The 15,819-nt window shown below is 43.7% G+C and overlaps 6 protein-coding genes across 6 annotated transcripts; 3 read left to right on the top strand and 3 right to left on the bottom strand.

Moving 5' to 3' along the window:
* Positions 1–194: 194 nt before the first annotated feature.
* On the bottom strand, positions 195–1,105 carry SAMD00019534_123630 (hypothetical protein; the record flags this gene model as incomplete). The annotated part of the gene is made up of 5 exons (XM_012892424.1): positions 195–320; positions 442–616; positions 735–810; positions 901–964; positions 1,103–1,105. Coding segments are annotated over 5 exons (444 nt in total), but the record flags the coding sequence as incomplete, so codon positions are not given.
* Positions 1,106–3,010: 1,905 nt separating this feature from the next.
* On the bottom strand, positions 3,011–6,082 carry SAMD00019534_123640 (hypothetical protein; the record flags this gene model as incomplete). Its single annotated transcript, XM_012892425.1, has 3 exons — positions 3,011–5,353; positions 5,441–5,893; positions 5,978–6,082. The coding sequence occupies 3 exons, from the start codon at positions 6,080–6,082 to the stop codon at positions 3,011–3,013; spliced, it is 2,901 nt and encodes a 966-aa protein (XP_012747879.1).
* Positions 6,083–7,105: 1,023 nt separating this feature from the next.
* SAMD00019534_123650 (hypothetical protein) lies at positions 7,106–8,691 on the top strand (the record flags this gene model as incomplete). Its single annotated transcript, XM_012892426.1, has 2 exons — positions 7,106–7,150; positions 7,513–8,691. 2 exons carry the CDS (start codon positions 7,106–7,108, stop codon positions 8,689–8,691), a joined length of 1,224 nt encoding a protein of 407 aa, XP_012747880.1.
* Positions 8,692–9,074: 383 nt separating this feature from the next.
* Positions 9,075–9,761, top strand: SAMD00019534_123660 (hypothetical protein; the record flags this gene model as incomplete). The annotated part of the gene is made up of 3 exons (XM_012892427.1): positions 9,075–9,249; positions 9,311–9,548; positions 9,635–9,761. Coding segments are annotated over 3 exons (540 nt in total), but the record flags the coding sequence as incomplete, so codon positions are not given.
* A 322-nt stretch (positions 9,762–10,083) lies between these two features.
* Positions 10,084–14,029, top strand: SAMD00019534_123670 (hypothetical protein; the record flags this gene model as incomplete). Its single annotated transcript, XM_012892428.1, has 6 exons — positions 10,084–10,165; positions 10,232–10,516; positions 10,572–10,629; positions 10,704–11,398; positions 11,460–12,126; positions 12,187–14,029. The coding sequence occupies 6 exons, from the start codon at positions 10,084–10,086 to the stop codon at positions 14,027–14,029; spliced, it is 3,630 nt and encodes a 1,209-aa protein (XP_012747882.1).
* Positions 14,030–14,117: 88 nt separating this feature from the next.
* On the bottom strand, positions 14,118–14,975 carry SAMD00019534_123680 (hypothetical protein; the record flags this gene model as incomplete). The annotated part of the gene is made up of 1 exon (XM_012892429.1): positions 14,118–14,975. The coding sequence occupies one exon, from the start codon at positions 14,973–14,975 to the stop codon at positions 14,118–14,120; it is 858 nt and encodes a 285-aa protein (XP_012747883.1).
* Between the last annotated feature and the right edge of the window lie 844 nt (positions 14,976–15,819).

The raw sequence follows: 15,819 nt of genomic DNA on the forward strand, positions 1-15,819 counted from the left end.
GGTTCGCATCCCCACATATTATCCATCGATCAAACAAATACAAACAAACAATGTAGAGAGATAATATAAATAAAGATAGAGAGGATATCGTATAGATCTATATTTATTACTAATCACAGTCGTTCCTGCGCAGTTTGAGCGTTCGTTGTATGTAATTGATGTTGATGATCAGATAGACACATTGGGTGCGTTTAGGCAACCAAGACACAGGCTCCACCGACAGCCTTGATCTTCTTCTCGGCGACCTTTGAGAAGTATCTGGCCTTGACAATGATTGGCTGGGATGGGAGGAGTCCGTGGCCCAAAACCTTGAAGAATCCCTATAATATTATATCGAATCACATATTAGTCATCGCGTCCTGTGTTCAATGTCGCTCGCAACTATCGCCTGTTGGGGTCTGTCGCTCTGTTCTGCTGTCAATGATTAATGAATGATCTTACTCTTTGGGTGACATCGACAACTGGGGCAGTGCCATCGTTCTTGGTGGCGAGCTCCTTGCGAACTGAGTCTGGGACAAAGGTCCAGATCTTCTCGAGGGAGACGGTTGGACAGTAGGATCTGTGTCTAACCAAGTGGAAAGTTCTCATTCCAAGCTTACCAAAGTAACCTGGATGGCTGTGATGTTCAAAAAGTATCGTATGTGTAAGTGTCTACTCGAGTCATTCATCATCTTTCATCATCGATCCAATCAATCAATCATCATATCATCTAACTATTATAAGTATCCACATACTATTTGACGAAGTTGATTCTGTGGTGAGTCAAACCTCCAGCGTTTCCACGACCACCAGCATGCTTTCTGTGCTTTCCTGTGTAGTTGTAGAGTTGTCAAGTTAGTCTCTTTCGTTCATATCCTGTGTGTCTGGTTGCTGTGCTGCTGCTGCGTGTTGATAACATACCGACACGACCGTAACCGGCGCAAACGTCACCTCTGGACTTTCTGTGTTTAGAGAAACGGGTAGGCTATAGGATTGAGAGAGAGAGAGAGAGAGAGAGATATACATTGAACGATCCATCCATTGATTGATTGATATGACGAATGAGTTAGATTCATTGGATAGATCTTGATGGTCACTCATTTGATCGATTCCTCTGACGTACCATTCTGTGTGATTGGCGTTAATGATGAGTACAATGCACTGCTGTCGATGATACTGCCATCCAAAGACATGACCTCGCCAAGTGTGTATCCTGCGCAGCACACGACCTCCTCTCCCACGTTCAACATCCCACACACAACTTTCAAATTGATTTATTTTAATTTTCATCAACCCAATCAAAACGTTACACTAGCGTTTGGTAATCCCAAACTCCACGGAAACTCAAACATTTAAGTTGGGATGTCTATCTACTCTATTAAATATCCCAATAACAATTAGTTAATAGTTATTATTCAATCAAATATTTAACATAGTTATAAATTCAAAAGATAATAATTATAAAAATGAACCTAATCTTCAACCATCTCCCCTTCTCCAAGCCCAGAACAATGACCAACTTGGGGACAATCCCAATGATCTTCCCCTTCCCATCACTGAGAACAATGACCTACCAACAAGTCATCATCCAATCTGGATCAATGAGATAATATCTTACACAAACTATGGAAGACATTAAGATTGGCAAGTGAGACCAATATTTATTTAAAACAATCAAATGATGAGATCACAGTACTTTTTGATCAAATGTTCAATGTATTGATAACTTTGGAGCATAGAGCTAAGTATCCAATTAAAGAACAAAGGTCCATAAGTCAAATCATCAATCAAAGATATAATCAATGAGATAATATCTTATGATAATATCATCAGCCAAAAGTCATACAAACCCAAATATTATAAAATATCAACTATAAGCTTATTAACTTCTTGGACACATATAAGGATATGGAGAAGTATATAAACGATCGGTTTGCTCCCGAACTTCTCATGAAAGTTCAAGTGCAAGTCAATCAGGATGAGATCCAATCATCCCTAAACCAATTCGATGACCCTACGTTATGGCAAAGACAATCAAATATGGACATTATTTGGTCGACCATCAAGAAGCTGATGGAATCTTGCTTGAAATTCAATGGACCAATTGGAGATTTTAGACTTGCTGATCTCAATGGCAATATAATATCTTTCAATGTCGAGGAAGATGATCATCAAGAATACTCTTTGAATATTCTATCTTTGGAAACGTTCAAGTGGAAGTCCATAGGTACTGGCATACTCAATTCATTCAAGGGATCTGCGGTGGTCTACGCCCGTGGAGGTATCTATTCATTTGGTGGCGTGAAACAGCCAACCAAATTCTCTCGTTACTCCCTCTCATCCAATCAATCTCATGATACATTAATCTTCTCAGACAGAGGATACTCATCAGCATGCTACAATGGAAGAAAGTACATCTATATAGTAGGTGGATTGTACAAGAGCACATTTCATGACAGAGTGGATCGTTTCAATCTGGACACTCAGGTGTTTGAACATATTGGGAGTCTTGGATTCAATGTTATATTGCCATGTATCCACTATTATAATGGCCATATTTTGATTGTATCTGGAAATTGTATCTATTATTTCGATGTCTCCCTAGGAAATACATGCTCCTTCAGTATTCCTAGTAGGAAAGTAATACGATCATGTTGCTTTGATGACCGAGGAAAGATATTCATACACTTTAATGACTCCTTCATTCAATGTTCATCACGATTGGATGATCAGGTTCCTGATCGATACTGCCACGGTGCAACAATGATTCAAGACAATAAATGAATCGTGTTGAATGATTGGTAGTACTAATCAATTGTGGGGGCCCCGACTCTTGATCTATTAATTGGACTACAAATTGAACGTGTCCAGCAGTCCATCCAGCCAAGTCGACAGATACGAGTTTGATGCTTACTCAACGATTATGACATACTACAATGGCTCAAGGTACTCTATAACGTCATGGTGTAATAATGATTCAAGACAATAAATGAATGGTGGATTAGAATGATGGGATTGGACCCGTGATCGTTTAGTTGGACTCCAAAGTAATGATGTAGGTTCTGACATCCATTGGGCTGATCTGGACGGTGAAGTCACCGTTGAGGGATGGCTGAACTGGCTTGACGTTGGCAGAGTTAGTGTTCCAGTTGAGACGGTTGACGGCGGCCAACTTCATGGTGGCCGACAGGTTCATCTCTGTGACCGATGTGACCTGGTAGAAGGCGAAAATGGTGGTGATGTCAACAGAGATGGTCTGGGTGTCGACAGTGTCCTGACCATCGATGGCGTAGATGTTCTGCAGACGCAACACGATGGCGCTGTCGCTGTTGTCCAGCCACTGGAGGGTGAGCAGACGGATGCCCTGGGGCAGGTCGTAGTTCAGTGGGCTGTAGGTGCCCTGGTACATGGAAGACCAGACGTTGGAGCTGTAGGTGGTGGTGGTGAACACGGGGAACAGTGGGTGCTGGTGGGCCAATGCCAGTGGACGGTAGAAGGACTGGGCGTCGTTGTTGATCTGGTGGAAGACGATTCTGGTGGTGGTGATGATCTGGGTGGACTCGTTCATGGGCTCGCCGACTCCACGGCCGTCGTCCATCAAAGTACGGCGGTGCAGCATCATCTCGAGTTCACCGTTGCCCAGGGAGGCACAGGAGCGCGAGCGGTCGGTGATGAAGGTCAGCTGCAGGTTCTGGTTGGTGTCCTGCAGGTAGGTGATGGCGTTCAGTGGCACGTAGTTGCCAGAGGTTGGCTGCATGACGGTGTAGTTCCACGATGGACGGTAGTTGATGATTCTCTGCTGCATCTCCATACCGTTCGAGTCGGAGTACCAGGTGTTGTTGGTGTTCAAGCTGGTGTTGTAGCGAGTGACAACCTCCTTGCCCAAGCCGTCTGAGATGTCGATTGGGCCGACGGTCTCCTCGACCTCGAGGAAGTAGGCGTTGGCGTACAGACGGAAGATCTGGACCATGTTCTCGTTCCAGAAACGGGTGATGGTCGACACCTCTGGGCCGTTGACGACAGACACTGTTGGGTTGGTGGTGGTGTAGGCGGTGGGCTCCTGGTTGACTGGACGGAAGATGTAGGCACCATCGCACTGGTCCGACACAGAATCGCCGACAGATGGGGCGTAGGTCATGAACTGCTGGGTGACGTTGATGTAGGTGCCAGAGGTGACATTGGTGATGCTCACGATGGCACCGGTGGTGGCGTCGAAGCGGACCGAGATGAATGGGTTCTGGAGAACGATCTGGCTGTCGTGGACTGAGGGTGTGGCAGCCTCAGCGACGTCGGCGGCAGTGGTCTCCTCAGCTTGAGCTGGGGCGATGATGTAGGTGGCGTATCCCATTGGTGGGACCTCGGCAACGAAGGTGACCCAGGCAGAACCGTCGAGCTCGACGGTGGTCTGTGACTTGATGGCGCCGTTGTTGTTGGACACAGACACTTGAGCGATGGGCACTGGCAAGTTGACGTACTCGTAACGAGTCCAGGACAGAGAGTTGTACAGGACGACGGGAACAGAGGTGTTGAACACCAAGTAGTCGAGGACTGGGCACGACGACTCGTTGAGCAGTGGGCAGAATGACATGGATGGGATTGGGTTGCTGGAGGTTCCGGCGAGCAGCTGGCCAACAACGGTGTTCAACACAGAGTAGGCAGAGTACTGACCAATGGAGAGACGCTGGGCATAGTCGTAGGCGACGTGCTGTTGCTCGGTACCGGCGACAGCGTCGTGGTGCTGGGCGACACCCTGGGCCTCACGGAGGACCTCAACCTGGGGGAACATCGACTGGACGTTTGGAATGCTGCTCTGGGAGGTGACCATCAGCTGCTCGGTGACGTGCAGCAGGGCGTTGGTCTGACGCACGTATCCCTTGAGGGCGGGACGTGAGACAAAGTAACCGGTCCAGTATGAATAGGGACCGTCGGCGTATGGGAACAAGTCGTCGGTCTTGACGTTCCAGGTGAGGTTGGCGGCGTTGACGGCGTCGATGTAGATCGATGGGGTCGAGTAGAGCAAGTTCATGTTGTACTGTGGGTTGGCGTTGATGTAGGCAATCAACTTGTCCAAGTTCTTAAAGTACATGTTGGCGTTCATGTAGGCAAAGTCACAGCCCATTGGAACCAACACGTTGTTGGACTGGTAGTGAGTGGAGTACTCCTGAGCGACGGCGATGAAAGCCTCTGCACGCTCCTGGATGTTAACGTTGAACAAGTTTGGATCGTCTTGGATGGGGTCATCACCACCCTCAAAGTTGAAGCCTGATGGTGTGCAGTACATAGCTCTCAAGACACTTGTGAACACCTGGTACTCTGGGTTGGATCTTGATCCTCTCCACATGAACTCCATCTGCTTGTCCTGGAGTCTCCAGTCCTATATATACATGTGTGATTGATTGAATGAACGAGTGAGTGCGTTGATTCGTTTCTCGAATGGATGGCTGGATAATTGATCACTTACAATATCTTGGTAGTCCATACGACCAATGATAAAGGCGTCGAAACCAATGTTACCAAAGATGGCGGATTGAGCGTTAGAATGTCCGAACGGATCGATGTGCCAGCCAATCTTGGGTGTGACACCAAAGTTCTCGTTGATGAACTGGTGGCCCAGGGTCATCTGATCGATGATGTCGTCGTAGTAGGTGGTGGCCTCGTCATTCATGCACCAGCCTCCGTTGATGAACTCGAGCTGTCCGTTGCGGACCAACTCAGTGACGGACTTTTGAGTGGCGGGAGTCTGCTCTCTCCACCAACGCATAAAGAAGGCAATCTCGACGTAGATAAATCTGCGCTCTGGGTTCTGCAACAGACCAGTCACGACAGAGTCCAATGTGTACTGAACACCAGCAGTTTGAATTGACATGTTGGCACCATAATAGTACTCGTCAACAGTCTTGAGCCATCCTACATCCTAAACATCGAGTTGATTGATTGATTGATTGATGTCAGTACACTGAATGTATGATTGATTGATTGGATAATCAAACAAACATACATCATGAGTATGAGCAACGAGATGAACGTTGAGGATGTTGGAACCCATTGGAGCAATGTTTGGCTTTCCGGCCATGACCATTGCACCAAGACACACAAGTGTCATCAACATAATAGTACCAGAGATTCTCATTTCTAATCTTTGATATATCTGTATCTTTATATTTATTTATATATATATATATACTTAAATGGTATTGAACCTAATGTCAATGATTGTTAGGGTTGGATTGGATTGGAACAGTAACATGAGTGTGAAACAGAAAGCGACAGGGAAGGGTATTGAGTGAGTGTGGAGGGGGTTGATTGATGGGGATGGCGACAATCATACACTCACATGGTCATTCATTTATTCAACTTTACGACACTCACCCGCATTTATGACATTCAACACACGTTCATTCTCTCTTGATAACTTTGTTTGTTGCTGTTGTTTGAAATTGATGATGATCACTCCTGTTTGTGCGCCCAAGTCCGAACCATCAATCGCAAACATGTTCAAAAAATATCTGGGTAAAGGGGCCAATGAGTTGTGAATTTGACCTGGGTTATTGGTCTTTGGATTAATTATTAATATTTTTTTATTCGTTGTTTCATATTCGGAAGACCGGAATTTAAAGACGACAAAAGTGTAAGTCGGGTTTGAATGAAGCAGTAACCTTATTTGCATCATTAGGGACATGTACACGTTCCCTTGGCGACATCTATGTTTGGAATAACAAGACCGACCTGGTATTATTGTTATGACATTATTGTAGGGTCTATTCAAACAGAATGAGTGATCAACATTTTAAAGAATGAACCAAGACAGGCATGTTATTTGAACATATAACAAGAGGTATAATCAATGATTCTTACATACTCTTGAGTCTAGTCAACTAGATCATGATCCAGAGAGATTGGTAAAGAAGTGTGATGGAGAATAGAGAAGAACATCCAAGCATTCCATTACATAACCAAAGCATTGGTTGGTGGTGATGAGATTGAATGACAGGGAGTGACCTGCCCATTAACCGATCTCTAGTAGCTTGAAACGTTGGGTAGGGAACCCACGATGCTGCATCCACTAGCGTTGGAATAAAATTAATAAGAATAGTTTTGAACAGCCACAACTTTGTTGTTGTTGAAGATGAGTGGTCAGCTGACATCAACTGCTCGTTCATTGAGTGCTCCAGTATGTGGCCCAACCTTTCATTCATTCATTCATTATTCAAACAACATATTATTTGTGTGCATGTGTACAAGCATGTCACAATCTTCAAATTGAAGACCCTGATGGCCAAAAGAAAGAATATCATACCAAACACAACAACGACTACTACCACAACAACTACAACAACAACAACATCATCAACAGCAACAAACAGTAGCCGAAGTAGAAATAGTAACAGAGAAAGCGACGACGATAATAACAATAATAATAACAATAACAATAATAATATTAATAATAATAATAACAACAATAATAGCATCGATGAAAAGAAGAGATTTAAATGTAAACATGTTGGATGTAACAAAATATATAACCATAAGCAGGGCAGAAGCAAACATAACAAGAAGCTTCATAGCAGCCCTTGCACGACCTTTTGTCAGAACTGTGAGCGACGTAAACAGGAGGATTTGAAACTGGATGAGGAAGGCGTGAGGTGCAGACACAATCGGTGTCACTCGACGAGGGAGAAGTTTGTGAGCAGCAATCTGGCAAAGCATGAGAAGAAGAAACACAAGCTTTGCCAGCCTGACTGTCCCATATGCTTGGGCTTGCCATTACCCAAACGAGGCTCCAGACGAGGAACCAGTGGCGCTGGTGGTGGCTATGGTGGTGGCTCTGGTGTGAAGGGTACTATTTTCTCTGGGAAGGGTACTGGGGTCAGCGATATCAAACCAGAGACTGTTCTTACACCTGGCACTATCAACACCATGTCTATCAGTCAGATCACCGATGTCGTCCAGCCGGCAGACACAATAGCCGACCTGGATGATATCACAACCAACACCACAACCTCCACCACAACCACGTCCACCACTTCCACCACCTCGACAACAGGTTGGCCGCGACATCTGGACAACGATCATTATTCGTCGATTGAGTGCAAAACACCAGACGACGATCTTGATTCACCTCCAGCATCCAGCGACCCTGATTCTCCACCAGCGACCAATGTTAGGATGGAGGATTACACTGGCGAGGAGGACGAGGAGGAGGATGAGACGGTGGTTGAGGCGACGGTGGAGGAGGATGAGTCTGACGAGGAGATCGAGGAGGATCATGAGCTCCTGATGACGACAGGTGCCAACATGGCATCGCATAGGAGGTGGCAAAAGTTGTTCGTTGGCTGTGATGTGGAGGCCAAGACCGACGCTGACACACCGGACAGGTTTGCGTGGTATGAGGGTATATTGTTTCGTAAAGAAAACTTCCCTTTCTGCATTGTACAGTACAATCAGGAGCGCTACTGCACGAGGTTGGTGGAGTTTGAGTCTCTGCACATCAAAAGGATACGACCAGTGTCCAATTGTCTATTACAGGTCAGCGAAGCGCGATACATGTTGAAGGTTATGGTGTTCTACAATCTGCGATACTACTCTGGCAAACTTATAGATCTCAATCTCAAATGGAACAGGATACCTCTGGAATCCGTCACAGTGAACATTAGAGACTTGAACGTCATATTTAGGGCCTCTTGGAATTGCGTTTATAAATTACCGCCTTAAGAAGACCTTTCTTTCATTTGTAGTTGGATAGAGAGACATGTACAGCAGTGCTCTTTACAACTTTCAATGACATTTCGGTTCGTCTGGAACATTAATTATATCTCTCAATAGTTTGTTTGTTATTATTATTATTATACATACTTACTTACCATTCCTTCTCTCTCTCTCTTTGCCAGGGACATTGAGTGATTGACCAAAGTATTCAGTTTGTCTGTCTGACTCAGCAGTTGCCAGCTCACACATTTTCACTCACAATCAACCAAACAAACAAACAAAACACACACTTTTGGTGAACTTGATCAAGTTCAGTGAGCTAAATTAAACAAGTATTTGTTGTTGTACTTATTAGGCATTCATTTATATACATACAAAGAGATAAAGAGATGGTATTGAGCGATTTTGATTTGGTTTGCCAGATAAAGGCTGTAATCATTATGGATAGTAATGGCAAGCGAATACGTAGTCTCTTCTATGATAGTGCACTCAATGATTTCAAGACAGAGAAGGATAAGAGAGCATTCGAATTAAGACTACATGAGAAGAATAAGGTTACAAATAGTATGTTTGTTGTTGTTGACTAAGTATCATCATTAGTACTAACATGATACACATTATAAAGGTGAGTTGGAGATAATTGATCAATACATTGTTGTAGGAGGAAAGACTGGAGATATACAGGTCTATGTTGTAGGACTCAACTCTGTTAATGAGTTGGCATTGTTGGACGTACTAAATGTCATCACAAGTCTGATGCGAAGGATATGTGCCACAGAGGACTCTTCAATCATCTCAAAGAAGTTGTTGTTGGAGAACTACAACATGCTTTGTTTGTATTTAGATGAAGTTATCAATGATGGGTATGTGAACATTTCAGATGGTCAATCGGTCACTCAGGTCACTCAATGAATGAATGAACGATACTAACACACAGCAACAACAACAGCATTGTATTCGAAGTCGATGAGGACACCATTGTTGGAAGAGTTCCACTTGCCGATCAGAGTATGACCGATTTGAACAATGCAATTGAGTTGGCCAAAGAAAGATTCTCAATCTTTACCAAAGGCAGATAAGATAGATAGATAGACGGAAAAGATAGATAGATAGATAAAATAACATAATCTTGTGCACATATATTATTACATATAACCATCCATGTTGTCATTCATTCTCAATGACTTCCATTCCAGCTTTCCACGTCGACAACCCCCTGCACTCACCTCTATTTTTGGAATAGGTTTCATTGAATTCTTCTAAGATCTATCTATCTGTGTGATTGACTGAAACGAATGGATATTGTTGCAAATGAACCAATGTCTAATGTCATTCATTCATTCATAATAAACTAAATCTATAACAAATACATAATATATATATATATACAATACACTGATGACATCATTGTTGGACTCAATCGTAACATCGATTCGAAAGTTGAAGAGTGGGACTCAGACTGTGGTTCAAACTCGTGAAAGTGAGTATGCCCACCAATCAATCAATCAATCATCCAGGAACCTATATATTAATGACAACATTCCAGTTGAATCAATCAAACCAACAATCAAGTTCATTTGTGATGGATGCAAATGTTTGATTGAGGATGGTCAGGAGAGATTCTGTTGTTCAGAATGTCCAGACTTTGATCTGTGCAAGACATGTTGGATAAAGGAGGTTCGTTTCTATCAACAACTTGAGAAACAACAAAAGATTAGTGACGGTGAGCCACTCTCTCCTGAACTAATGAACGCACCTACCGTCAACCAACCATTGACCTACTCTCACACCGACTCTGCGCCACTTCCACATTTATTCACAAGGGAGATATGTACGTCATCGTCCGTGGACAGTCCTGATTGATCTCAATACTAACATACTTTTAGACTCTCAACAAACAAAACTAAGTCTTATGCAGGCTGATACAACCTATGAATCGATGCAGTAAGTTGGCATGGCTACACCCCACTGGAATGATCCCACTGACCCATCAATCAATCATTCTCAAACCAACTCAGGAACTCATTCAGGGAGCATAAACATAGACGATGTTTAGGACAGCGTAGAAGGGTACCGGTATCGGATAAGCATCCATTTGGTCTGGCAGAGTTTGTTTGGTTGACTTTTGAAGAGGTGTATGAGTTGACAGAGACTTTTGGAAAGGCTCTGGCATCAGTGGTACCCACCCGCACGTTCATGGGCATCTGCGCAAACAACTGTCTCGAATGGTATACAGCAGACTTTGCAGGACTATGGTATGGAATGCCAGTCGTTCCAATTCATCATCAGGTCAGCACAAGTGATCTGGTAGAGATATTGGACAATGCAGACATTGGTGTCATTGTGATATCAAGTGTGGCCATGGACACCTTGGTTCAAGCAATCGATATAAATAGAGCGGCTAATGGTGGTCGCTACACTGGCCAGTTGCGACTGATCATTCACATGGAGAATGAGTTTGATGTGCAGCTGGTCGATCGTGTCCCGTCAAAGATCGACTTCAAACTGTACACAGAGATGATGGAGCTTGGCAAGACCATAAAGAATGCCAAGCACAATCCATTCAAAACAGATGAGATCATAAGTGTCGTCTATACATCAGGTAGCACTGGCACACCAAAAGGTGTGATCACAAAAGACATCGAGTATAACAAGTCAGTCACTGATGGCTTCTCCAAGTATCCATCATTGATCCTAAGCTTTGCCACCTTGTGTAAGTCACTCAATCACAGGAACTATTCCAATCACTCACTCACTTAATCAAACTATCACAGCCCACTCACAGAGAGAGAATGATCACAGGATATTGTTCCATGGAGGAAGAGTTGGATTGTACTCAAGGAGCATGGAGTCATTGTTTGATGATGTTAGGACACTGCGACCATCATCATTTTGGGCAGTCCCACGTGTTTGGAATCTAATATACTCTCAGTATGTCTGTGAGTTGGACAAGTATGCAAAGGAGAACCCACAGGCAACAGAGAAGGAGTGCAAGAGTAAGACAATTGAGAAGTTCTCTGGTATGCTTGGCAACAGACTGCGATACATTGGTACTGGAGGAGCACCCATCTCAAGCGAGGTACTCAAGTTCATGCAAGATTGTTGGCACCAAGTATTGAATGTGTGTGACAGCTATGGTCTGAGTGAGGTGGCTGGCATATTCATCGATGGTCGCATTGCTGATGACATCCAATTCAGACTGGAGCCGGTGCCAGAGTTTGGTTACTCACCATCTGATCAACCCAATCCACGTGGTGAGCTTGTTGTCAAGTCTGCTCGCATGTCCACTGGCTATCACAAGAATGAAGAGTTGACCAAACAATCATTCGTCGATGGATGGTTCTTCACTGGCGACATTGTCGAACAAATAGGATATCGAAGGATCAAGATCATCGATCGCAAGAAGCATGCTTTCAAGCTTAGCAATGGAGAGTTTGTAGCGTAAGTTGGCCTACACCTTCATCACACCCAAGCACTCACTTACCCTTGCCCTACCCTCAGCCCTGAACCATTGGAGAATGTATTCCGCTCGAGTAATATGATTGAGCAAATATTCATTCATGGAGATAGGATGAAGACATTCTTGGTTGCGATAGTTATCCCAAGGAAGGGTGTTATGGAGCAGTTTGGACTAAAGTATAACATTGATAGTGATGCAGTGCAGATCAATAGAGATCTCAAGAGTCTGATATTCCAAGAGATACAAAGGATAGCTGATCAAAGCAAGTTGATGACACATAGTATACCAAAGACTATAACAGTGGACAACACAATATGGACGATAGATAATCACTTGCTTACAGGATCAGGAAAGTTCTGTCGACGCAAGTTATACGCTCACTACAAGGATGCCATCACCAAGATGTATGAATCAATCGAGATTGTACAATCAGCATTGCGCGATGATACCAAAGTCAATAATGCAGCTTTGATGGAGTATGTCAAGAGTGTGTTGGGCGTGGACGATCAAGTGGACATCTCCAAGTTATCATTCACACAGATTGGAGGTGATAGTTTGGGTGCAGTGAGACTATCATCATTGCTCAAGGAGAAGGTGAACATCAATGTCTCACCACAGTTCATATTGAACAAGAACAACAACCTTCAGTCTCTGGCCAGGATGATGGAGATGAACATGGACGAGTACGAGCTGCCACCTGTCAAGATTGATTGGGAGCAAGAGATGGTCCTTGAAGACGCGATACAGATGGGCGACAAGACTATCAAACCAATCAAAAATTCTGGCAACTGTGTGTTCTTGACTGGTGCCACGGGATTCCTGGGATCATTCCTTCTTTTTGAACTCATCACCAAGCCATCAGTGGAGAGTGTGTTGTGTCTGGTGCGATCAGTTACTAGCGAGCAAGAGGCATTCAACAAGCTTGTACAAACACTCACAGTCAAATATCGTCTGGATATTACTGAAGAGCAAAAGAAGAAGATAGTACCAGTGCTGGGCGACTTGGAGTTGCCACGCTTTGGCCTGAGCGAGGAGGAGTTCATCTCAATGGCCAATCGCATCGACTTCACCATTCACAATGGAGCCATTGTCAACATGTTGATACCATATCCCAATATGCGTGCGGCTAATGTTGGAGCAGTTCAAGAGGTGTTACGACTTGCATGCTCTGGCGAGCATATCATCAACACATCGATAATATCAACCATTGGTACCTTTACTGATCGTCACTATACAATCACAGAGAATGCCGAGCCCACAATGGAGCGAATCGATCATATGAATGGATATAATCAATCAAAGTTGGTGGCTGAGCAGTTGGTATATGAGGCAAAGCGTCGCGGACTGCCACTCATTCTCTATCGACCTGGTACCATATTCGCACACACTGGAACAGGCATTGACAATGACAATGATTTCGTCAGCATGACCATCCGTGGAATCATATCGATGGGTGCATGCCCCGTTATGTTCAAGGAGGGTGAGGGTCTCTTCAACTTGTCACCTGTGGACTGGGTCAGCTCATCAATCGTTGGACTCTCACTGCAGGCGGACCTGTATAACGAAGCTGGCAAGAGCAAGCCAAACGTGTTCCACATGGTCAATGAGACATCGGTATCACTAGATGATGTGTGCAGCGCCATTCAACCACCATTGGAGCGATGTTCCTTCGTTCAATGGAGAGACAAGTTGGATGCACAGATGGACAATCCATTATATCCACTTAGGATGGCTTATAGAAATGGATTTGGTGGATATGGTAAATTCAAGAATCCAACGACCAGCTCCAACTTGGATCTTATCAACATGCCCAAGTGTCCATACATCACTGATGAAATGTTGGCCAAGAATATCCAACATTTAATGTCCAATTTGAATAAATAAATATATAGATTTGTATAACTTATTTTTTTATTGTTTGATAGGATTGAATTGATTGAGTGAGAGAGTGATTGGGACCATTCCTTTAGATTTATAAGTCATCACGGTTGGTTGTGGAGGTGATTGGGTTCCAGGTTGCCAGATCCTTCAACCAGCTCTCAGCCTTGAGCTTTGCCAAAAAGTTGGAATCCTCACCAATGTAGATGTGAAGTGGCAGGGCGGTATTGTCAACGACCAACTTGAATACAATGTTGGCCAACTTGGCAGGATCACCCTTGGTGAAATCAGCAAGGCTCTTGGTGGCCTGCTCCTTGTGGAATGGTTGGTAATCATCGATTGACTGAGCGGCCACTCTAAACTTGGATCCAGAGTAGATATCAGTGTTGAATCCACCTGGGTTGACTGTGAGCACCTTGATTCCAAATGGTTTCATCTCCTCAGCCAGGCTCTCAGTGGCAACTTCCAAAGCAGCCTTGGATGCAGAGTAGGCGCCGTAAGCAGGTAGTCCAAAGTTGGCCATTATCGAGGTCACATTGATAATATAGCCACTACGCTTGGCACGCAAGATAGGTGTGATGGCACGGATGACAGCAAGTGGTGCATAAAAGTTGACTGCAAAGTTGTCCTTGATGTCATTGATGGACAACTCCTCGATCACACCGGAGAGACCATAGCCAGGATTGTTAAGTACAATGTCGATGGTACCGAATCTGGCAGTGGTCTGGCGAACGGATGATTGGATACTGGACTCATCCAGGAGGTCGACTTGGAGAGCAAGGAATGATTCGGAGTCTGGGCCAAAGATATCGTTGAGGGCTTTCTTGTCTCTGGATGTGGCGGCCACCTTTTGTCCATTATTCAACAAAGTTTGGACCAAGGCCTTTCCAAGGCCCGTTGAGCAACCAGTAATATACCAGACGTTGACAGATGAGTTGGATGAAGTAGACATTATTTTGTAGATTGATTGAGTATTATAATAATTGAATATTTGATTTAATGGATCAACTTGATTGTTGTTGCTTTAATTGTTTTGATTGATTGTTATGTTTATGATGTTTGATAATGAAATGGATCCTTAGTTTAAATAGTTGTCCATTCCTTTGGTTGATGGACAAGTGATTGAGGGTTCTCCCAAGTGTCACAACTCACCTTTTCCTTTGGTAAAAACAATGGCGAACAACACTACCGAAGCATGTCACCCCTCTCATCACAAACCAAGAGGTGTGTGAGAGATATGAACCAAGTGGGGTGTTTTGTCTTTGTTGGACTAAAAAAGGAAACAAAAGAATGAACCTACCGAAACATAGACTGGTTCTCAACAAGAGAGAGAATTAACCTACCGAACGATCTGATGATCTACAGAATCAATGATTGTATACACTTTGGTTGCACGTGGTAGGTGTTGGTCATCTCGCAAAGCAAAGAGAGAAGTTCAGTTTCAGAGGAACTTCTGAGGACTTACTTACTTTTTACTCAAGGGTTGAATGTAGATGATCTAGTCCACTAGTGAGGACAATTCTTGTAAATAATCGATCGTTAACGATGAGTAAATGGATGTTGTTGATATGATAGATTAATTGATTGTGTAAAACTATTGATCACTTAATTGTTGATGGCCCTCTATTTGTTTGAAGTTCAAGTAAAAAATCATCTTCAAACAGGTGTGGGCTCGCGAATGGAAGATCTCTCTCTGAGTTCACTTTGACTTGAAAAGGTTGAGATACAAATAAGAACATATATATGTATATAAAAAAGGATAGAACAATATATATAGAATAGATAGAATATATAGA

The sequence above is a fragment of the Acytostelium subglobosum genome (genome assembly GCF_000787575.1).
Source record: "Acytostelium subglobosum LB1 DNA, scaffold: scaffold41, whole genome shotgun sequence".
NCBI classification, from domain to species: Eukaryota; Evosea; class Eumycetozoa; order Acytosteliales; family Acytosteliaceae; genus Acytostelium; species Acytostelium subglobosum.